The 24296-nt window shown below is 36.8% G+C and overlaps 4 protein-coding genes across 6 annotated transcripts; 1 reads left to right on the top strand and 3 right to left on the bottom strand.

Annotated features, from left to right (window-relative positions):
• Positions 1-814: 814 nt before the first annotated feature.
• Positions 815-7670, top strand: ALDH22A1 (aldehyde dehydrogenase 22A1). The gene is made up of 15 exons (XM_088820480.1): positions 815-1197; positions 1679-1722; positions 2344-2436; positions 2880-3007; positions 3673-3795; positions 4334-4487; positions 5103-5206; positions 5281-5359; positions 5490-5585; positions 5702-5839; positions 6117-6332; positions 6432-6623; positions 6859-7002; positions 7192-7587; positions 7644-7670. Exons 1-14 carry the CDS (start codon positions 1086-1088, stop codon positions 7342-7344), a joined length of 1776 nt encoding a protein of 591 aa, XP_088676606.1. The 5' UTR covers positions 815-1085; the 3' UTR covers positions 7345-7587; positions 7644-7670.
• A 334-nt stretch (positions 7671-8004) lies between these two features.
• LOC105966584 (Nucleic acid-binding proteins superfamily) lies at positions 8005-13986 on the bottom strand. The gene is made up of 13 exons (XM_012991152.2): positions 13640-13986; positions 12558-12744; positions 12232-12304; positions 11864-12011; positions 11529-11638; positions 11070-11210; positions 10832-10973; positions 10605-10748; positions 10210-10358; positions 9817-9891; positions 9509-9647; positions 8764-9033; positions 8005-8197 (listed from the first exon to the last, which is right to left on the bottom strand). The coding sequence occupies exons 1-13, from the start codon at positions 13925-13927 to the stop codon at positions 8051-8053; spliced, it is 2013 nt and encodes a 670-aa protein (XP_012846606.2). The 5' UTR covers positions 13928-13986; the 3' UTR covers positions 8005-8050.
• A 493-nt stretch (positions 13987-14479) lies between these two features.
• HCF107 (high chlorophyll fluorescent 107) lies at positions 14480-19809 on the bottom strand. Its single transcript, XM_088820479.1, has 10 exons — positions 19678-19809; positions 18906-19108; positions 17089-17691; positions 16840-16983; positions 16458-16763; positions 16289-16348; positions 15532-15777; positions 15323-15433; positions 15036-15212; positions 14480-14967 (listed from the first exon to the last, which is right to left on the bottom strand). Exons 3-10 carry the CDS (start codon positions 17626-17628, stop codon positions 14620-14622), a joined length of 1932 nt encoding a protein of 643 aa, XP_088676605.1. The 5' UTR covers positions 17629-17691; positions 18906-19108; positions 19678-19809; the 3' UTR covers positions 14480-14619.
• Positions 19807-24049, bottom strand: LOC105966582 (fip1 motif-containing protein). Of its 3 annotated transcripts, none has more exons than XM_012991149.2 (4): positions 23550-24049; positions 23237-23427; positions 21217-22831; positions 19807-20584 (listed from the first exon to the last, which is right to left on the bottom strand). In XM_012991149.2, exons 1-4 carry the CDS (start codon positions 23859-23861, stop codon positions 20084-20086), a joined length of 2619 nt encoding a protein of 872 aa, XP_012846603.1. In that variant the 5' UTR covers positions 23862-24049; the 3' UTR covers positions 19807-20083. The 3 variants fall into 3 exon arrangements, with proteins under 3 accessions (XP_012846603.1, XP_088676604.1, XP_012846604.1); XM_088820478.1 differs by having other exon boundaries at positions 23237-23397; positions 23550-24037; XM_012991150.2 differs by having other exon boundaries at positions 23237-23394; positions 23550-24037.
• Between the last annotated feature and the right edge of the window lie 247 nt (positions 24050-24296).

Raw genomic sequence — 24296 nt, 5'->3', positions numbered from 1 at the left:
CAAAGTTATTCCATAATTACATCCTAGTCCTACTTACTTTATATGGTGTATTGGTGTTGGATGGTTGAGATTGCTCTCCATTCATGCCCATCTAATCCGTGTCATTATATATATTTTTATTAATTATATATTGTGATTATATTTGATACGGGCTCAATTGTCCAAAAGCCTGTATTAAAAGAAAAGCTCTACTCGAAGTCCAAAGATGACCCATGCCTAAAACCGTCTGATCTACTACAAGTTGTTAAAACAATCAAATAGTCGTGAACATGGCATGTGTAAGCAGCAGATGTGACCACATTTAGCCCAACATTAGAGACGTAGGTGGAAAACCTGCACCAGAACGTGGATTAAAAAGAGGTCCACCAACCAACAATGAGCTCGCTTGAGACAATTAAGAGCAACCACAAAACTACACATGTCACAACATGAGGAAACACTCTGCATTCAGTAGGTAAAAATAGCTTGCAACAAGTAAAAGTGGGGTGTGGTTGGGGGGGGGGGGGGGGGGGGGTATTATATTCAGTATAGAATTCTTTGAAAGATATACCGTTTTATACTTTACTCGATTGACTTAACCGTCAAAGTACTGATGTCGGAAAAATCTTCTTAACACTCCTTCAGTGCAAGCCCCCTAAGGCTGTTGGGCTCCTCTTTGGATGGGTTCTCTCTCACATTGGGCTTCTCTTCATTCTCAAGGCCCATTCTATATTTATTATTATTATTATTATTATTATTATTATTATTATTATTATTATTATTATTATTATTATTATTATTATTATTACGGCCAGCCTAGGCCGCCTCATTAATTATTTATCAAGTATTTTCCGCCTAAAATAAATGAAAATAAATAAGTGCAATAGAGACTTCAAATATATGTATCTATATATCACAGTACAGCGCACAGTCAGCACTAAGCACTAGACTGAAGGAGCTGCATTTTTAATTTTTTTTTTCATTTTTTCTTCAGCTCGTGAGTTGCGCTTTCGATTCGATTGAAATTCGTCGATTGAGTCCGCCTGTAACCTCTTTCTAGGGTTTAATCAGAACGTTCTCGAATCTGATCCAATCTGGTGTAAACGATGGCGTTTTGGTGGCCGCTGGTGGTTATCGGCTTCGCCGTCGGGATCTGCAAACTCCTCTTCATGCTCATTCCCTACAATGTACCGTCGATCGATGTTGACGCCTCCGATAGTACGTATTTCACGCTCACCTTTATTTTTTGAACCTATGCAGACATTCGCCTGTATTTATGTATGTATGTATTTCTGTGTTTGTATGTATCTGTATCATGCTTACATATTATATATGCGGCGATTCTCTTGGATCAGTTCTCGTTCGTTATTTTTTGTATCTTCGCTCAGTGAGCTGAGGCGCTGCTTTGTGCTTAGCTCAGTTTAAGCTCAGTTAGGTGTGTATTCATGGATAATCGAACCAAAATAATTTCAAGTTAGGCAAAATTCGATTAGGTTTAAGTCTCTGGTCACAGATACAATAAGGTGTAAATAGTTTTGGTTGATTTTGCTTTGGATTTTGTATTTATTTCGATTCGACTCGCCAAATGCACAGGCTGGTGGAGTGCTTCTCTTTTGTACTCTGTTTTGCTAGAAAATAGTTATGATGTTTCTGTTGTATTTCTAGCTAGATTCAATTTGATGAAATTTTATGATGGCAGTATTGGATGATGGGAACCAGGCGAAGGAGAACAGCTTCATTTATGTAAGATTTACGTATATTGCTCTCTGTCTTCGGTAATTTTTTTTGTTCGTATTTATTCAACTGTATATTTCCTTGTTTGCTTTTTTTTTTTCTGAAGTAATTTTACTTTCCTTTTGGCTTTCTCACTGTCATGGAAATTCATACTTCCGGAATATTTGGGAAACAAAAAATAAGTCGACAGATAATAAAAGTTAATGTAGAAGTTTGTGACAGTAGAATTGGCTAAAATGTCTGCACAACCGACAGATTATAGCCTCAAAACTGTAAGCAAGGCTCCGAAATTCCACTTCTACAGCCTACAGTTCTTCTCAAGCATTACCTAAAACGTCCCTCAGAAATATATCCTTCGATGTTATACTGGTGAAAAATAAAAGACAGAGATGTATTTATTGCTGCTAATGAATTTATTTCACTTCAAATCCTAGCATGTTGTGATTTCAATTTGAATCAGGGTGTGTTGCCAGACCTTTATGGTGTCGAACTTTTATACTTCTATTTTAAGTATGCTATACTGTTTTGTTTGTGCGCATTCTGTTAATTAAGTTTGAGTGCTTCTGCAATGTGATGTTATATACATTCATACATTATGTTTCTCATATTGGAGTTGGGAATTTCTTGAAGATACCTTCGAGAAGGCAGACAGATAAAGTCCAATGCTATGAGCCTGCAACAATGAAATATCTGGGGTACTTCCCTGCATTGAAACCTGATGAGGTTAGTACTTTTGCTGGATAGTGTTGATCATATAGATTTTAACGTGCGATTCAGTCACCTCCCGGTTACATGTTTCTATTACATTCGAAGTGTTGGGTATATTATGTATTCTATCAAAAAGTGTTAAATGAAACTGCTGGACGAAATTGGTTCTGTTATTAGTATCCTACTTTGGCTGATGTTAAGAAGTAAACTAACCAACTGTTTTTAGTTTTTAGTAAAATAAATTACCAATTAAACTTGTAGTGTTTTACCTGAAATACTCATAATATGAACTTTACCATTGCCTGTTATCCTAATTGTACCAAAGGGCAAAGAAATTCAGCTTGACGAGTGAAATACTGGATTCCATTCGTCTTCATTACATGCATAAAACCTTTGCAAATACATTGTTAGCATAATGCTTTTTTCACTGGAAATGACAATGTCAAGAATTATGCTAGGTTAAGGAGCGTGTAGTACAGGCGAGGAAGGCTCAAAAGGTATGGGCAAAAACTAGCTTCAAACAAAGACGCCAATTTCTAAGGATACTATTGAAGTACATCGTTGAACATCAGAAGCTTATATGCGAGTAAGGATTCATTCCTGTCATTATCTACAGAGAATGATAGAAAATGACTGAAAAAAAATGTTTGCTGAAAAGTAAGTTGACTTTACTTTACTGTAAAACAAATTATCATGTATTAATGTTTCTCATTAAGAGGCCAAAAAAATATTTTGTTATATTTGAAAATATAGTGATTAGTCAAATGTCGGCGGGGCCTGTTTCCTAAGTAAAGCACTACCTCCATTGAATGTAAAGGTAATTTATTTTACGAAGAATTTCCTGTAACTCGTTCAAGGTGACCACATCCTAAAAATGACTAAGAAGTTCTGAAGTTGGAAGTCTAAGGCCTTAGTATGTCAAGTTTTTCATAGTGTATGTGTGTCAGTGCATTACTGAGATTAGTATGGGGGTGTTGAGGTAAATTATTCCAGTCATATTGTAGACATCGAAATTTTGAAAATTTCGATGTCTACACATATATATAAGTTGCATTTTAGTATTGTGATTCATGAAGGACGTGATGCTGTGACCTTGTTTGGCCCAGAGCACGATACTTTTATTGTTCTATTTTCACCTGTTCTCTCATGCAACTCAGAATTTCGATAGTGTAATATAAAATTTTCCTTATTTTCTGTTTCTATGTCAAATTGGATATAGTTTATCTCTTACTCATGTGCCACTTTAACTAGAGTTTCTTCACGTGATACTGGAAAGACCATGGTTGATGCTTCTTTGGGAGAAATTATGACAACATGTGAGAAAATCCATTGGCTTCTTTCGGAGGGTGAGAAGTGGCTAAAACCTGAATACAGGTATATATTTTTTTGTAACATGTCTTACTTTATTGGTCATAATATGTTAGCCAAACTCTTCTTTAACCACTGAATAGTTCGTATATGAGTAAAGCATCTAACTGCTTTATGGTGATCTTGTTTTCTTGCTTGACGATGTAACATTTCTACAATTCATGATACTTGCGGTACATTGGAAAATTTATTATTATGCATCCACTACATAATAACATTCTATGAGTCCGGATTCAGATCTTACATGAGCATAATTTGAGGTCCTAGACACTTAAGCTGCAGTCATGAATTAAAATCTCCTTTGCACAGGCTTGTAACGTAAGCTGCATGCTTATAACTCAGTTCCACCTTTTTTAAGACATCAAACTCTCATATAATTGCCACATTTACCAAATTGCAGTTAAGCAACCACTCTTATGAATGATTTGACATCTTGTTTGCATGTGTACTAAACGTTTGCCTAGAAACTACTTCTGGTTGAATGTTCACCAAACGTTTGCCTAGAAACTATCAATTATATTGATCATTGTTACCTTATATGCAGGTCATGTGGAAGATCAATGATTCACAAGACAGCCAAAGTGGAATTTCACCCCCTTGGTGTTGTTGGGGCCATTGTTTCATGGAACTATCCATTTCACAACATATTCAATCCAATGTTGGCAGCAGTATTCTCAGGGAACAGCATTGTGATTAAGGTATGTAGCTTTCTGGAAGATGAAATATTACCATATCGCAAATTTTCAATATCTCGGGTATTTATTCATCTTCTGACTGGTATTTGCAATTTGGCATGCATATATTAAGATTCACACTTTTTTCTGTTAGAGCTTATTACCTTGATACCACCCAGGAAACTACTACATTTGTTAACTAGGTCACATGGTAACATTTCTTGTATATAATTGGCTTCAATTTTCCAAATGGATGGATTTTTCACTTTCCTGGGTTTTGGGGTAACAGAGTTTAATTTAAATGGGGTTGACTGCTATAATCATATTTGTGCTCAGTCCATTGAAGTTCAAATTCAGAAACGCCTTCTACAGTTAATGGGTTTTCTCTATAATATGTATTCTTATACTTCATTGAGTTGTTTAAATTCATAATGTGTTCACCCTGTAATAGCTGCTGATTTTCTTGATGCCAAACCTTTAATCTAATGCTTTCCTAATTAGCTGCACAAAAGTTTAATTTATGCAATATGAAATATCCTTATCTAAGGCTTTGTCGCACAGAGCTACTTGCAAGATTGATGATATGAAATATCCTTATCTGAGGCTTTGTCACAAGGATCAGTGTTCTTTCTGCTGCAGGTTTCAGAAAACGCAAGTTGGTCAGGATGTTTCTATTTGCGTATAATTCAAGCTGCTCTTTCAGCTGTAGGAGCTCCAGAAAATCTGGTTGAAGTTATAACAGGGTATGCTTTGATGCCTTAGTTTCTACCACAAGCTTGTCTTGGTTAATTTTATATGGATTTCAATTTCCTGTCAGGTTTGCGGAGACAGGAGAGGCCTTAGTGTCTTCAGTTGACAAAATGATATTTGTCGGATCACCTGGTGTTGGCAAAATGGTCAGGTTTTTCACTTGAGCTATATTTTTTTTTTAATGAAGAAAATGAACTCTATTCATCTAGACAGATAATCCTGCAGAAAACTACTGGATGTAACTTTCTTTGGCACCACTGTCATTTGATATTGCAGATAATGAGGAAGGCTGCGGACACATTGATACCAGTTACGCTTGAGCTTGGCGGAAAAGATGCTTTTATTGTCTGTGAAGATATTGATGTGTCACATGTAAGGAAAAAAAAGTTAGGATTGGCCTAGATCAAAATGTTTAATGTTCACATTAATTTAAATTCCTTAAACATCTGTTGTAGTTTGCAGGTGTCTAATGAGTTAATCTTTCGTAGGTTGCTCAAATTGCTGCAAGGGGTGCTCTCCAGTCAAGTGGGCAGAATTGTGCTGGGGCAGAGAGGTTTTATGTTCACAAAGACATTTACTCCTCATTTGTTGCTGAAGTTGTCAGAATTGTGAAATCTGTTACTGCCGTAAGTTCTACATATTTTAAACAGAAACCTATGATGTCTTGGTCGTTGTCGTTAAACTAGTTTTGAAACCAAATAGTGCATATTTCTTGGGGAGGTGGGGGTGTATATGCAACTGAAGTGGCAATATGCAAATATGCAATAAGATATACTGACATAGTCGGAGTTTCTTGACCTTGCATTTTGGCTTCCACCATTAAGGTGGAGTATCAATATATGGCTTTTAATTTCACTACTTAAAGTAATTAGACGTGTATTCCTAATGGACTAACATCTGCAGGGTCCTCCGCTTGTTGGCAAATACGACATGGGAGCAATATGCATGCAAGAGCATTCTGAAAGGCTTCAGAGTCTGGTCAACGACGCACTTGACAAAGGAGCTGAAATTGTTGGTCGAGGTAGTGTCGGGAATATAGGTGAAGGAGCCGTCGATCAGTACTTCCCTCCTACTATAATTGTAAATGTCAACCACACTATGAAACTGATGCAAGAGGAGGTATTTTACTATTTTACTGTATTTTCATACTAGTTTAGTGCTTAAACTTTATTGAATAGATGTCTGTTGTTGCATTTTATAATCTTAATTCACATACAGGCTTTTGGACCAATCATGCCAATAATGAAGTTTAGTACTGATGAAGAGGCGATCACACTCGCAAATGACTCTAACTATGGGCTAGGATGTGCTGTGTTTTCTGGCAGCCAGCGACGGGCCAGAGAAATAGCTTCTCAGCTACACTGTGGAGTTGCTGCAATTAATGACTTTGCATCAAACTACATGTGTCAGGTAATAATCCAACACTGTATATGTGATTACTTTTGAAGTTATAAATTAGGATCAGCAAACATAATCCCCATCGGTACTTTTCCTCTTTTTTTCTTGCATTAGTAAGTGACATCAATTACATTTTACTTTATTAAGCATAATTAATGTATATTTTAACTTAGTAATGGGGTATAAATAATAGGTATTACAAAAAAGTTATAGAACATAAAACATTAATGCTTTTAATGTGTTACAGTCTCTTCCGTTTGGTGGGGTAAAGGATAGTGGGTTTGGAAGATTTGGTGGTGTGGAAGGATTACGAGCTTGCTGTCTTGTTAAATCTGTAGTGGAGGACAGATTTTGGCCACTCATCAAAACTAAGATACCAAAGCCTATTCAGGTTAGTTTCACATCCCCTGCTTATTGAAATTTTTATGTATGTATGTATGTATGTATGTATGTATGTATGTGTGTGTGTGTGTGTGTGTGTGTGTGTGTGTATATATATATATATATATATATATATATATATATATATATATATATAAAATCTCATGTTGATGACATCATTGTCTGCCAATATACACAGTATCCCATTTCGGAGAGTGGATTCGAGTTTCAGGAGTCACTTGTGGAAGCACTGTATGGATTAAATGTGTTGGACCGTTTACGGGCATTGGTGGATGTTCTGAAAACCCTTTCAGAACCAAACACTTCCAAGAACAGTAAAAGAACGGACTAATAATTTGACATTCGGCTGCGCGTAAGAATGAAGAGGTGGTATCCGGTAAGCTTCATGGTTCTCGGAAAGCTATTTTATCCAGTGCATTTCTTGTAATGTCATTCGCTCTTAATGTGAAACCGTTTTTGTTCACTTGGTTTCTAGTCCACACGTAAATTCAGGCACAAATTAAAAATGCTTTCTGAAGTCCGTGTACTAGTTCATTTACTAATGCAGAACTCTAATGAAATGGTTAATAGAGCAGTAGATGAGAATCTTGAAGTGATTTTTCTTTCAACAATTCCCGTGGGAGATAACAGTTCAATTCTTGATCTAGATGTTTTAAATATCGTCGTTGTGAGGTAATTTTCCATTAACTAATAATAACAATTATAATAATCACAATCATAATAATAATTAATAATAATAATATAAGGCCCCGTTTGGTTGCCAAGATAAGCCATGATTAACTAAATAGTTGGACTTAATTTGATGTTTGGTATCCTCAATAAATTGCCGGGTCGACCCGCCAAAATTAAATAATCATGGCTTATCTTGCCTTATCTTGCCTTCGAATGAGTTTTTTTTGTTGGACGTTTCAAAATCCAATAAAATAATTGGGTCTCATTAGATTATTTAATCTTATCTTGGCTAATCTTATCTTGCCAACCAAACGGGGCCTAAGTATACAAATCGAGAAATGAGGATATTAGGAAAAAAAATACATTTATTCACACTTGATTGCGCGTGTGACTTCCCACTGAGCCCTGTCACGATCTTGCTCAAGAAAACTTCCGCTGTCATCCCTCGAGTTAACGATTGATACAGTAAACTTTTCTCGCTCAAGTGAAGATGGATACATTATTTGTTCATCCTGAATATTTCAGACGAACCAATAATTAGAAATATAACGAGTCAACACATGAAATAAGCAAATAATAACTCCATCTTTGCAATGAGATTTCTCATAAATTAGTTCCAAGGATATTTTTAATTTGTTTGTATCTTGAAGTACTTCGAATTTCACTTGTATTTAATCTAAACTGAAAAAAAAAATCAGACATAGCTAACGAATTTATGTTTCTTTTAATTTTTTTCAATATTACATGACCACTTTCACCGTCTCCACTTTTTAATTATACATATACTTTGCTTCCCATTATAACTTGTTTTAGTATATTTATTGAGTTAATTGTCAAAAAAACCATATGTTCAATTGCTAAAAAACTCTTCGAGTTATTAATATTAGCAAAAAATTCCATAAGATGCAGTTTTTTTTTTAACTCCCTGAATGGTGTGTTTTTAGGGGTTAGTTTGCATAAAAAAACATGAACGGGGGGTTTGGCTAATAAAAATAGTATGGGGAGTTTTAATAATTAGAGTGGAAAAAGAAGTGCCATAAATATTGTAAATATTTCATAGAGGTTGACTTGTGCTTACCTCGGATAGCCCACAGAATTCATCCGGAGAGATCTGCAGTAACTCGGCAGCAGTCTGACCAATACACCAAGCAAAGATCTTTGATGTATCATCTGCAAGAGTAATTTTTAAATGAAAGGTAAGCTCTACTTCAGCATTGCAAACACTTTGGCAGAATTTGCACTCGAGATCTCCATTCGGTCCTTGGTCAACACAATGCCCACAAAGGGTGTGCATATATCTTGTATTTACATGACAATGTTCAACCTGATCCAGCCACACTCGACATACCTGAAATATTATCGGGTAAATTGATGTGTAAAGAGCATATTTAGAATATACAAGACAATATAGAAGTAGGGGTAGGGGGTAAGTGACGACCATCGATGCAAGGATACAAACTCGATGTTGAAGCTACATTGTGGCCAAATTCATGCATTATTACTCGAGTTTCAACCATTGAAAATTAGGCTCTGCCTATATTAAGTAGCAGTAAAGAAATGAATTTAATTTCTTGATTTAGAGATTTAATGAGAAAGGTATAAAGCTCAATGTTGAAGTCAGGATAAAAACAATCATAGGAATTTTCAACATTTTTCGAGTTTTCGACATGCAAACGTGTGTATCTCACAACCTCCTTCCAAACACCTCCACCTTCCTTCGAAATTAAGGAGGGAGCAGAAAAGAAGGAAAGGAAGATTGTGCAAAAGGTTAAACAAGGTTACTTGGAATAGAGTATTGTGAAAAGCAAATGAAGGAAACGTACTTGTGCACCGCTAGTATGGATGGATAGATCAGTAAGGCACAACAATCTGTGAAGACAAGATGTATTGGGGAAAGCTGGCAAGCAACTCAAATTGAAGAATGATGATCCAGTTGCATTCTCATACCATGATAGTTGAAGGCTGCAATAAATGTAACAGAACGAAAGAATATAAAAGATGAAACTAAAAATAAGAAAGTTACTAAAAAAAATTAATAATAATATGAGACTAAAAAAAAATGTCTCATATAAATGCTTAGTACACCTGAGAACTAGTTTGAATGATTCAGATGAAGTTTATATGTGGTTACCTTTCTTTGGGTGTCAACGAAGAACTTAAACCAGATATGTAGACAGTATGCGCCATTGCTAATCTTCCCAGTGACCTAAAATAAAATTGAAGTGTAAATTAGGTCAGAACACCTCTCTTGTAGTTTTTAGGCTCATATTCCTCTCCATGTATACAGACGAATTTTTGCAAGCAAATGGATATTAGAAGTCTTATCTACGGGTTGAAAATAAAAATTGCTACGTTTTTTTTTTAATGGAGAAATAGAGAAAGAAAAGCTTAACACAATTTCCGTCCCTTGTATAATAAAATTAATTTGCATTCAAGTCCAGAGGAAAAGATAGAAAAGATTGCACTCATATTTTCTTATAATATATATGCACTCATCTTGGGTAGTGAATTGCCATATGTTTACCATGATTTAATGAAATGTAACTTTGCCCATATTGCTCCAGTTGTATCTTCGATCTTCAAAGAAAATATGCCCTCTGATACTCTTATGTCTGTAACTACACCGTAGAGACTAATGCCAGTCATCTTGTCACGTAGATCAACAACATACGACTACAAGACTTAAAACATGGAAAAGGTTAATAATTTTTTTTTTTTTACAATAAGCATGAGTGGAAACATGATGTGCTAGTCTATGTTGAAAAATCTCGATTCATTAACAATAAGGAACAGGTAAAATGAACTAAATTTATTTAGGAAGTAAATACTTTATTCTGCATGAATGAAGAATTTTGTTAATCGTGATCGGATGATTGCAAACTGGTTATGTAGCTTTTGTCAGATGGAGAAAAATCTTACTCGAAATGGATAATTTCTGAAGTCAATAGACCCTTGAGAATCACAAGGTAATGTCACTTGAGAAACGATTGGTCCCTCACTCGGATTCGAGGCAGTCAACAGCCTTGAACCTTGATAATGGTTCTGTGTCAGTGCTACGCTTACCTAATAAACATGTGATGCATATTATACACACACTCTTAAGAAATAATCTTAGTATAACGTCGTAAACAAATTTTTAATCTTACTTGCTCTTCATGAAGAATAAGAGGCACCAAATACAACTGGGTTGCACTACCGTATTCCAGGCAAACTTCATCGCATATTTCAAGAGAATTATCTACAACACTTGCAATAAATGGCCGATCAAGGGCAAGCATGCTTCCAACACTGTATGACGTGAAAGAAAACATGCACATATGGCAATGAGGAAACGGAAAAAGAAAAGGTATAAAGTAACAAGGACCAACTTGCCAGCGATCGTACCTGAATAGATTGGCAATTAGTGCTTGCTCTCCCCAGAGGAAAAAAGTTAATCTTATACCATCGTTATCAACTAGAGTAATTTGTTTCCTCTCCAAACTGCCAGATTTACCATGAACTTCCAGTGGTCCTATATTTTCAATTCTGTCCACAATTAACAAGAGGCTTTCATGTACAGTGAACATAACATCATAAAGCACAAGTGTCAAGTTAATTGGTGATTAGGAATATGGTCATTATCATTCATTCATCATCCTTTAAAGTTAAGAACCGTTATTGACATACTAAAACATTTGAAGGAAAGCCTTTTAAAATGAGAAAAATAATACTAAATTATAGTTCAGAAGACTTTTTTCACTACACATATCTGGGTTCACAGATTATCTAATAACAGAGGAAAAAACATATGGGATTGGTTCAGATTTAATCCTATAGAAACACGTGAATTGAATCAAATTATACCTTGCATACAATGAATACGACGTCCCTTCCTTTACTGAATCAAGAGAAACTGAAGAAAATGAATCAGAACAAAACTGTGCTCCAATAAGCATGGCGTCGTCATCTTCATCCTGTATTGATATATAGATACAGAATCTGGTGAGCTATTCGCATTACGGAATTGTTAATTGTAATGCTAACAGTGACATGCATGAGATTTACAATTACTTAGTCATTAGAACTTCAGAGATATGCAATGGGAAATATCATTTTGCTAAACCGGCACTCCAGAACTCAGTGGGGGTTAGCCAAGTTTAACATTGATAAGAAAGGAAGAATGTAGAGCAAAAAACTACCTCATCCAACAGTACAACAAAATATTCAGTTGGTAAAAGACGTGCGCACACTGAACTCCCAGTGGCAACCCGAAGATAGCACCCAGTTAAGAGAACTTGACGGCCTTTCTTTAGAATCCCGTTATCAGGATCAGCAATGCTGTAAAACCTGCCTTAAAAGGCAAGTGAGTTCATTCACATAGATGTCAGTTCAGGCGAATACTAGTAACATCAAATATCTGGAACAAATACATTGGGTTGTAATGCTTCTACATCTATTTTATTTATTTTTCTTCTCTTCCATCCTGGCCTTTTGCAATGCGACGACGAAATCCCATAGTTTTCTCACTATTGAAAGATAGGATTAGCTAGATGCATTTTCTCTTTACCTCCTGTGAAGATAAAGATCCAATGTATTGGAGCTCCAAATATCCCCCAAAGTGAGCATGTAGATGTTCGTTCCTGTAAAATTTATCATATAAATGATGTTAATCAAACTGAAGTAACAAAGATTTCTCGACATAATTAAGATGGAAAAATAGTCAAAAACCAGAGGCAACTTAAGCATATGATGGTCAACTAAGCTAGTGAATGCAATGTAGTACATATATTCATAAAATAAAGTTGTATTACTTTCTCTTTTGTGTATAATAGAAACAAACAAGTTGTTCCGGTCAAATTATATTAACTCTAAATAGAAGAGAACGTGTTATACCTGGAAGAATAAATGCATCGATTATAACTGCTTCAATCACACTGCTCAATGATAAAAACTTTTTCTCGAATACTGAATCAATTGTAACCGTGTTTGGGAGCTTTGCTCTCTTATGCTTCTTCTTTAACTTCATGATAACATCTGATTGCTTTTTTGGAGCTCCACTCCTAATGTGCTCGTTCCAAGCCTGGTTGACATGTATCCGCACATAAGTATTGTATCTCCACACAAAAAAGATGGATTATGTCTGTGTTTAGTTGGGTAATTGGCACATGATGTTACAGACAGCAGTCTCAAAATTATCTCCATATTCAATGAAGGCTAGTACACGAGATCAACCAATGAATGTGTAATTGATTCAGCTAAGAGAACTCCCTCAGCTTAAAAAGTAAACTCTTCAAAGTGGCATCAGAAAACCGAAAAACTAAAAAATCACGACAAGGACAGTTCAGCAGAAATACGTCAATCTTCAATTATGTTTTCAACAAAATTATGAACAGACAAACAGAAACATTACTAACTAAGAAACTAAAATACTAAGGCAGATTCGTATACAGCTCCAGTGTAACCGAGTTTCTGACATGAAGAAATGTACATGGGTTAAGTAGTTACTTCCTAACATGAAAAATACATAAAAATCCATAGAAATCAAATTATCTTAGTCGAAGTTTAAGGGGAAAAACTACATGATATGTTTTTAGGTAGCACTATAGCAGAAATGCGTCAATCTTCAAGTACATTCTCAACTCAAATAAGGATAGATCTGCAGTTGTGATAAGCAAAATCACCAAAACCTAATAAATTAGATTATAACTTTTTAGGTAGCACTACAGTAGAAATACATCAATCTTCGAGCAAATCATCACTAAAATTTGGAGAGATATGCAGTTGTGATAAGCAAAATCACCAAAATCAGATTCAGATACAGCTCTAGCGTTAAAATACCTAATTAACAAGGAGATTCTAATATACAGAAAATGTAGATCGAATAATTAGTTACTTCCTAAATAAAACTCCATACAAATCAAATTATCTTGCATCAAAATTAAAAAATCTTCAGACGAACTGTAAAACGCGAATACCTGAGAAAGCTCGGAAAGGAGAATAGCAGGGGTCACGCCGCTCGGGTAAGAGACGCAGGTTTTGAGAATCCGATTCGCGATCCAGCTCCAGCCAGGCGAACGCGCCGAATCTTCTTCGAGCTCACCTTCATTCTGGTGCAGAATCGATTTTGCGTAGTCGATGAATTTGAGAAATGGATCGTTTTCCTCCTCGTCTTCAGCAGCAATATTCGACTGATCGATCTCCATCAACGTTGTCTCGTTGTCTGCCATGAAGTCGCCGAGCACCTTGTCATTCGGTGAGTCCATTTTTTCTCAGAAGCTAGAGAGAGAAAGGAGTTCCGAAACCCTAGTTGTAAACACGCGGGAAACTTGTATTTTTTTTTGCTGCTTCAACAAATGAATTTGGAGAAAAATGAAAGATTTCGGCTGAGCTGAATTCGGGCCTAAATTAATAAAATGGGCTGTGCGGTTTGGGCCTTATTAGGTCCGTTCAGAAATAAATCTCTTTACTTCTTATAAATAAATGGGAAAAATACAATATTCATCCCTTGAGTTTTCTCTAATTTCACATTTGGTCTCCCATGTTCACAAAAAGCACATTTGGTCACTCATATATCAAAAATTCAACATTTTTAGTTATTTCCGTTAAAATTAACGGAATCAGAATCAAACGTGTTTCCATCACTGCCATAACTGACGAACTAGCAATAAATTGACGGAAATGACTAAAAGTGTCAAATTATTGAAACATGAGGGCCAAATGTGTTTTGGGTGAACATAGAGAACCAAATATGAAATTATTGCTAACTTGAGGAGTAAAAACTGTAACTTTTCCATAAATAAATAAAACGAATTGTCTAATAAGGGGAAATTATTAATTACTATAAATTTTATTGAGAATTTGATGCCTTTTGAATTGTTTACAGAAGACAATTAAGTATATGACAAAATATACAACTTTTGTTTTTCACTTCTCAAATTTGACTATGAACAAAAAGCTATGATGAAGCAGTCACATTTGGTGCTGACGTGGCATTCCTGTTCTCCGGTGATCTCCATATATTTGAAGCAGGCCTATTAATACTACTCTTCGAAGATGCCATTCGAGACGGTTCCAATTGAACTTCGAGTTTCGAAGGGTCCAACGCAAGTTTTTCTCGTATAAACTTATCTAAGTTGAAATCACTAGAAAATTTTCCCAGCTGCTCGTCTTCACCGGAATCTTTATTTTCCGAAGAAACGTTAACTTTCTCAAAGTTTAGAAGCCTCTTTATGCTGTCTATTGCAGGATCGATAATGTCCAAGAATCCCATTATCCACGATGCATCGTCCACTATTTCAGTACGCTATCGAAAATAAATAAATAAATTAGTTTTTTTTCGTTAATTTCATTGGTAATGCATGAATTAATTACCTGTTGGAAATAGAGTTCTCGGATTTCTTCGGCCCGTACGGAATTTCCTTGATCTTCTTCCAAAGAAGCCCAAGTCATCCATGTTACGTAGCTTTGAGAATTTATATTAAGCGACGATCGGAATAATCGTCTAGCTGCTGATAGATTCCCAACTCGTTGTTCTAAAACACCCCAAGCCTAAAAAAAGAGAGCAATATAGTTAATAATTTATCAGTGTTCGTTCCAACCAAAAAAATTAAATAAATAACTAAATTGTGGAGATAATTATATTATTTATGAACTAATACCTGAAGACAACGAGCAGCGCTTTCGGTGGATGAATCTATCGAGAGCGCCTTTTGGTATAAATCTCGAGCTGTGGCTAAATTTCCTTCTTTCCATTCCATCCATCCCCAAGCCTATAAATACCCGGAGAATAAATAGTAAATTAATTGCTCGTTAAAACCTCGTATAGGTTATCATGAACCGTAGTTAAAAACGACAAGTAAAAGCTTACGATCCAAACTGGTTGATGCCTTGGATCGAGTTCAGATGCTCTTCGAAAGATCAATCGAGCTAAATTAGCCGTAGAGTATCTGTATTCCAATAATGCAAGTGACTGAAGAAGAACCGGGTCCCTCGGATTCACCGCGTGGCCCACCTTCAGAAGCTTCCGCGCTAAATCGACGTTTCCTAAATTAGCTTCAAACACTCCCCAAACATGCCATGCAAATCTATTCTTAGGACTTGCCTGAACAGCTTTCTGCTTCAACACAAGAACCGTGTTATAACATTAATCACAAATGTAACATTAATATCGGAAATGCTATTTGCGGTCACAAATTGCTATTCGCGGTTTCTAATAAAACCCCCCAAAACTTTTAAAAATATCAAAAAAACCCCCAAAACTGCAAATAGCAAAAAAAAAGAAAAAAAAATTTCAAAAAATCGAAATCAAGCTTGAAGAAGGGTTGGGATTCGATTTTTTGATGTAATTTCGACTCTTTTATGTGTAATATGCATTGGGTAGGTCGATTACGGAACCAATTTCATGTTAAAAAGCCCTACAAATCGATTTGTAGGGCTTTTTTTTTTTCGCAAAAAAATGGTCGAACGCCCAAGATGGGCGCCCAAGGCGTGTACGAACGCCCTTATCGGACTAATTACATATCCAATCAATCATGAATAATCCTACAAACCAAACGAGGCCTAATTAATGTTTAACTTACGCAATGCAATAAAAAAATTGAAGTCAATAAAGGAAAGGAACAGACCTCGAAAAGACCTCTAGCGACGCGGTTATTCGCTTGCTGCACCTCAAGTTGAGCCCACGCCTTCAAAAAAAATACGAAAACATTTTAATTTCAACTTATCCCTATTTTTATTTTATTTTTGATGAAATAAATTCATCACTAATACATGGAAAAAAGAATCGAAACTTACGAGCCAACTAGCACAACTTTTCGGATTGCATTTCGTCGCTTGCTTGAACAAATACCGAGCTTGCTCGTACCGCTTCGCTCTAACTTCGAGTAGTGCGAGCGTTTGGTATATATACTCATTCCCACCGCAAAATTTGATACCCTTACCGAGAAGATTCCTTGCTTTGAGAATATTCCCCTGTTTCATTTCCAAAACTGCCCATCCATGCCAAGCTGCAATGTGCCTTTTATCAGCAACCGTTGCCGCATCGAATAACTCCCGAGCTCTCCTCGTATTTCCCATCTTATTTTCCAGCACTGCCCAACACTATGTCACAAAACGAAACAATTCAACATCAATTATAAAATTTGATTTATGTAGAAATTATTATTATTATTATTACCTGCCAAATGTACGAGTTTTCGCCTTGTGTAGCTTGGCATCCCTTTTCGTATACAGATCTCGCTTCGTTGTTTCTCGATTGTTTACTCAAAGCCTTCCCTAAGGCAACATAGGGTCTCCCATCTTCTGGCCAATAGCTTATACACTTCGTAAACATCACAAAATAAAACCATCATTAACACAAATTGCTAAAAATAAAAAATTGAAAAACAATATATACATACATATATATATGTATGTATGTATCTACCTTGATAAGTATCTCCTCTGCTTCTTGGTACCGATAATTACGCGCCAAAATCTTCGCTTTATACAGAGCCAAATCCAAATTAACCAAAAGGGGTTTCTCCCCGGAGCTCGATTCGACTATCTTAGGTTCGAAAATCGGCATTTTCTTTGCGAATCTCGATAGGCCTTCGTCTATACCCGAAGAAGCATTTCTATTATTATATGCAGCTGTGTTTTTAACCTCTTCGTCGGGAAACTCCATAGTAGGCCTGCGAACAACTAGAAGCTCTTCTAATGATTTTTTGGCGTTCGTTATCTCTTCGTCGAAACCGTATTCGTCTTCCATTTCGGTAGCTTCGGATTTTGTTGGAGCAGAGTTTTGAGGGGTTTCCTGGAGAATCGGCGGTGATGACGTGTCATGGGAGTGTGCAGGAAGTAATTTACTACTGTGTGAATGGTTTTTCAGAGGTACGATGAAGTGAAATTTTGTAATGGAATTTTGAGGAGGTGGAGAGAAGAGAGCGAATTTTGAGTTTGATGGAGAAGAAGAGAAGATCTTCATTTTTTGCTGCTGCTTCTTCTTCTTTCTTTCTTTCTCTCTCTACTCTGTTTTGAACAGATAAAACTGGGGGTATTTGCACTCGGCTCCCCTGTGAAATGTCTAATTGTCAAAAAACCCCCTCTGATAAAAAAATTAGCAAATACCCCCCTATGAAAGGAAGTCAATGACAATAAGGACCCTACGAGCGAATCGTGGGATACACTCGCGGTTCATGCAGCTGGGCGTGCGTTTTAGGACATTTTAGGACAGGAAAAGACATAAAAACCCTTTGTAAGAGGAAAAAAATCCAGATTGATTCAATTATAAATAATCTAAAGTTATAGCACTAAATTGTAATTATCAAAATTGTGGGCTGAAATCACTATTTTGGAAAAAATATCGTCTTCCCCAAAATCCAAATTTCTTCTTCGCCATTGAAATCACCACCACCAAATTCCCACCACCACCACCACCACCACCGGCAATCACCTCGTTATGCCGCCGCCTCCAAAATGAGAGAAGAGCATGTCTTCCCCAAATTTCTTCTTATTCCCCATTGAAATCGCCACCACCACCAAACCCCCATCACCACCTCTTCCCGCCGGACCCACCCCTTTCCTTCTACAACATGTCTCCTCCGCTCTTCTCGCCCCAGACACCCAAATCTCCAATCTACCCAAATCGGCAGTCTATTGTCGGTGTTATGGCACCATCTTCGCCCCACCCAATGCTACACCTCTTCCGCTCGTACAAGGCGGCGGCTGCTGCTCCAGCGGCGGCGGCAACCCGGATTCTTGAAACCCGAAGCCCTGATGCGATTCTTGCCGAGACCTTTACAGTGGGGTTTTGATGGTTAGGGTTTTGCTGAGCTGGTTCCCCAATATTCCTTGGGACGGCGGCGGTGCGGAGGGCTGGGGCTTGGGGAAAATGGTGGATGAAGTTGTGGTGGTGGGTGTGGGGTGTGGTGGAAGACGGGATGAAGAAGAACAGAACACTATTTTCTTTTTTCTTTTCCTTTTTTAATTGTTATTATATTTAACACATATTTTATTTATATTTGTTTGTTTAAAATTGAAAATTTATTAAAAATTGTTAGACATTATTTTTTCTTTTTCGCTTTATTTTTTATTAAGGGTAATTCTGTCATTTCACTTAAGTCAACGAGCCAGTGCACACAAAGGGGCGGTGGGCTGACTAAAACACAACAGAGGGGGTTATAAGCTAATTTTTTTTTCCGGGGGGGTTTTTTGCTTCCGAGAAATAACACAGGGGGGTCTATGCAATTAACTCGATAAAACTGTAACAAGCTTTTTTTACATGGGGGAGGGTGTTGTGGTGAAATGACTAAAATATCCTTGAATGTTTCAATGTAGTGATGTAGTTTGCTTTATGAGTAAAGGGTGATAAAGGTAATTTTACTGAGAGAAGCTGCTGGTCAGAAATCCTCCAAGTCGTCCAGCATTGGATGGCTGATGCTTCTATCAGAAAAGTAGATTTTTTCCTGCCACGTGTGAGGAATTTATTGGATGCTGTAGATATTATGTAGTGATCCCATGCTGTTGTTTCAGCTTTTTTTAATTATTTATTATAAATATTTACGGTGTGTCAATAGCAAAGTCACACGTTATGGCGGCGTTAAATACCAAATAACAGAAATTCAAACTTTAATCCAAATAAGATTACTGTTAACTGTATTTAAACTAATTTTACATTGAAAAGGAAATCATGCAAAATATTAATACACACATCATACTAATTTTAGCATCGTAGATTTTGTGACCGTAAAATCATGCAATACAGCTAAACATTAAATTAATACAGTCGGGACTATCAAAATTCTATTAATTTAGCGAAATATTAAATTATCGAACTAATAATTTAATCTGTTTTCAACTGAGTCGGGACCGGAAGAAAATTATTATTTAAGCGAGGTTATTAATTTATTGAGATTCTAATGTATGTTTTTCATGCTCTCCTATCATACATACACAGATCATACGAGTATGTCTAAATGAAGAGTAAATCTTGAACCAGTATATTTTCCACTAGGTGTATTACATATGAACTCACCTAAACAAATCAAACATGCAGCAGAAGCCCTGTCCGGAAACGACTCCTGCACCAGTACTCGTAATCGAGGAAGTTTTGCCTCTGTAATAACTCTTGCAGGATAGAGAAGCAAAATCAAATAAACGACAATTAAACCGAACTGAATTACCACTTCATTCAAACAAATTACAGATAATCTGTCCCAAAAAAAACATATTAAAATAGCAATCTAAAGAAGGCACATTAGAGTTCAATTTACACCTGGGTTATTACATATGTCGATTTAAGAAAATGGTAATAATATCTATATCTTCCACTCCAGTAAAGATATATATCCTACATTGCCTTCACGTTTATACGTTCAGTTATAACTTATAAGTTCCCGATGCAAAAAATACAACAGCAGCAAAAGAACTTATCTATATATTCAAAACCACCTCCTTTTTCTTGCTGGTCTTTCTAGCTTACCCTCAAAAGCCGTTTCAGAAGCCAAATTCGAGCTCTTCGCAGAATCCCTGCTCAAAGTAATTTGTTCCTTAAAGCGCTCTCTTCGTCTTTCCATCTTTGCCATAATCTCCTGAATTTTCTCATCGCCAAGACTCTCAACCACGGCAGCAGTACCATTCGAAGCAGATTTTACTGTGTGGCCGTTACTTTCTTCACCAATTATCTGGCCTTCCTCAACATCCAAACATTCATTCTTCGGGTTTTCGGAGAACTTGTCCTGCCAATTTTTGTCACTAAGGTTAGTAGTTTTTACCTTTCTTTCATCGGTTGAAATAGAAGCAGCCTTCTCTAGCTTAAAGTCACCCAAGTCTTCAAGATTTCCGGGATTCTGATTGGCGTTCGATTCAGTGAGATCATTTTTATGACAATTAAAATCATCTCCATCTTCAGAGGCTCTTCTAGATGACTGCGGGGTGGTACGCTGTCACAAGTGGACATTAAAATCAAATGTTCTACACACTATATGAAGAATGATTACAAAATAAGATAGGCAGACAGAACAAGATGTCAGTGCATAGATTACAAACTGCAGTAGATACATCGAAGGAGCTGTGGAGATTTTTAAAACCAAATTACTCGCAGTATCTCGTCTACAATAGGAGAAAAAACCAGGATGGTTTCCATGCTTTTTAATTGATATGTAAAGAAATGCGTAGAAGTATCTTAACTTCAACAAAGACGATGAGGGCCATCTCAGAATAAATTCAAATAAAATAAATTGTTAGTTGATGAGTGCAACGAAGATCTGGAACACAATAACTACAAAATCATTAGAGGGCTTTATTACTGGCATAATATTGTTTTTTACGCACATCACCATGGGCCTTCGTTGTAGGTTCAAGGGTGCTATCACCAAAATAAAACTTGCAAATGATGAAGCACAGATTTTTTTCAAAATGAATAGGAAGATGAGACCAAACACATGCAGAGATTAAGGAAATAAACTGCGCGAGTTGACATCATTGTATTAAAAATAAGGCCGCCCAGCATAGGGAACTTGCATATATTTAATAAAATAATACAGGGTATTGACCTCAATATTATCAATTTTACCTTTTTGTCCACAACAACCAAACGAGAGTCAACTGAATATTGATACTTTCGGTGCATCTGGACACATTTATCAGCTTCGATAAATTTAAGACATCCATCAAACTGATTCCTACTATCTCCTTCTCTTATATTATTAAATCTCTGTCTGCTACCAACTTCTCTTTCACCAATAACCTCTGCCACACGACCAAATGCATGTCTATCACCAAGTCTGTCATTCTTTGATTTTTTTGGATAATGATATGATGGTCTCTCCGAGTGGAAGATAGTATTATCCTGCTGCCAGGACTTATACACCTCTTCCCTTGAATGCAGTGCCTCGGTTTGGTGCCTTCTTCTAACAAAGTGGTCTTTGATACTTTCATTAGTGATGTACGTGTCGGTAGATTGCAGGTAGTGTTTGTTTCTGACATGTTGATTCTCCGCAAGATGAGAATAAAAAGGAAGATGCCGTTGTTTAACGCATCTCCTGCCATTATCTTCACCCTCCTTATACCATAAGTTATCCGAACTAATATGAGGGTTGTCTCTTCTTCGGTTGCCACTTACAGAGCGCTCCGTTTCTCTTCTTTGACGGTCTATGTTTTGACCATATCTATGATCAGGGTAATCTCTAATAAATCTTCTAGATTTTTCTTTTGCGTCGTTGTTATAATCACGTAGTGGTGACAAATAGTGTCGTTTTGTTCTCCTGAAATGCACTTCATCCCCCTTGTTCCTGAATTGAGTATCGCTCATATTAACTGCAGAGGAGTGGTAGTTTGGTAAAAACTTCCTCGACACTTCCATATTGCTATGGACAACATGCCTCCTTTGCTTGTGATACCAATTATTATCTTCTGTAGCTTCATAATCCATCTTACTACTTCTTTTCTCAATATAATCTTGTTTATCCCTCATGTAGTGACCATCATGCTTGTATCTGTAGCTTGGACGAATGTTCCAATTTTGGTTTTCCAAGTACGGCGGCCCCGAGTGATAATCAGGGAGAGTTCCACCAAATTGGGTAGAAAAACTTTCTGATCGGTTGTAGTAAGGCATATCCTTCCGTTTAGAGTTGAAACTCAGCACCTCCCTCCTTCTCCCATGGCTAATATGTCTGTTACGCTCGACATAATTGGCATAAGAACAATCCTCGTCAGTCAGATGGCTCTTCAAATCAGGCATATCACTATATTCCTTGCGGTTATTCAATTCTTTTCTGACAGGACTCCTTTGTCGCTGACGATATCTACCATCTTCAATACATGATTTAAGAGTATGGCTTCTATAGTTGTTCGAGGGGTGGTAGTCACGAGTGTTTTTTGAATGCTTATGGTCCTTTTCATTATCATCGTTGCTAAGTGCAGCACTAACACTGGAAGGAGAAGAGGAACCTGGGCTATGGTGACTCCATCCACTTTGAGATGATTCCAATTCCGCTAACAATGGTGCTTCGTCGGAGCTGCTACTAGCATTTCTTCTATTTGCGATATCAGCTTTTTCAAGCATTCCATCTGAATCACAATCAGACACTTCATGGTGGTTATCTCCCTCCGAGTCAGATACCTGCAAACTTCCATGCTTATCTGAATCCGAAGGCATGGAATCCCATGCATGTGTATGCTTCGAACCCCTGATAATAGCCAATCGGGGAATGGAAGTTTAATTAACAAATGAAATGGTGTACAAGATAAATGTATCAAAGCAAGAATACCAAACATAGCTCCTTCACCTCTCGCACCGAACTATAAAGCATAACCCTATTCACTCCTTTTAATATTTCAATCTTGAAACCATTCTTTTTTTCATTTTTCCCCGTTTCTACAGTTTCACCACACTTGGACTACGGTGATGTGGTACTAAGAAAACCAGATAAAGACAACTGAAATACGGATGTGATATTGTCTTGATTGAAGAGGTGGCATAGGTTAATACAAAAATTGCCTAGTAGCATCTTTATCCAAAAAGTCAAAAACACAAATGGTATGAAATGCAAGGTAATTAGTAAAAGAAATATTAAGTGATCTAAGAGAAACACCTTGCAGAAGCAACTTTGTCTCCACCATTGTTTCTTCCAAAGTCAGATATGTAATCTTCACTAGCTCTGCTGAAACGGATATCTCTGCCATCGTCCACATCAGCATCGGCACTCTTCCCTGGTTTGTGCACTTGGTGAGCCACGTCATCAACTTTCCTCTTCTTACAGATCAAGGAATCATATTTCAGATTCTAGGATGCAATTCATGCAATTGAACCAAAAAAGGATGACTAATAAACAAATAATATCAATCAAAACCATAGAAGAAGATAAAAATAAAATCAAACAAATAACAGAACTATATGGACAACACCTTTCTCAGAGAAATGCAGTCACTATCATCAGACTTTTGCTTATTTCCATCCAAGGGTAATTCTGTCAAACCACCACACACCTCACCGACAGTGGCACGGTCGTAAATTACGCCATTTCCCCCAGTTATTTCAGCTCCGCTGAAGCTGTAGCCCTTCCCATTCTCTCCTCCGGTGGCATCGTCGAAAATAGTTACATCCGGCGGGGGCATTTTCGTCAGACCATTGAAAGCTCTGATTGCGGAGCTCGCCTGAACCTCGACGTCAGCATACAGGTCGCTGAAGTCATCGTCGTCGAATGCTTCCATTTCCATAATGAAAATGGAGGAGAGAGAGTGAACTACCAAGTATGTGAAAGGGGTTTAGATAAACCCTAACAATTAAAAAAAGGTTAAAAAATCCTAAAACCCTAGCTCAGTTGTTTTTAGCTGACGCATTTTGCTGATTAGAGAGATAAGGTGAAACGCAGCTTTATCGCTACGTTTTATATACCTGTGGCTGTGGGCTTATATACTCTTTGTAAAAATAATAAATAAATGGGTAAATTACAAACACCCCCTGAGGTATGGTCAATTACAAAACCCCCTCTTGTTTGGATAATTACATCTATTCAACTATGATTTTTTCTTACACCTCCACCCTTATGGTGCCAAACTCAACATAATCATCTAGATTCCGTGAAATTTGCTCTAGTTTGTACTCGTTTTGTGTAAAAATACAGTTTCCGATGCACCAAAAACTGATATCTA

This window comes from Erythranthe guttata, chromosome 7 (assembly GCF_056151865.1).
Source record: "Erythranthe guttata isolate IM_541 chromosome 7, IM_541, whole genome shotgun sequence".
NCBI classification, from domain to species: Eukaryota; Viridiplantae; Streptophyta; class Magnoliopsida; order Lamiales; family Phrymaceae; genus Erythranthe; species Erythranthe guttata.
The sequence above is the reverse complement of the archived record's forward strand: the minus strand, read 5'-3'. Positions and strand labels throughout refer to the sequence as shown.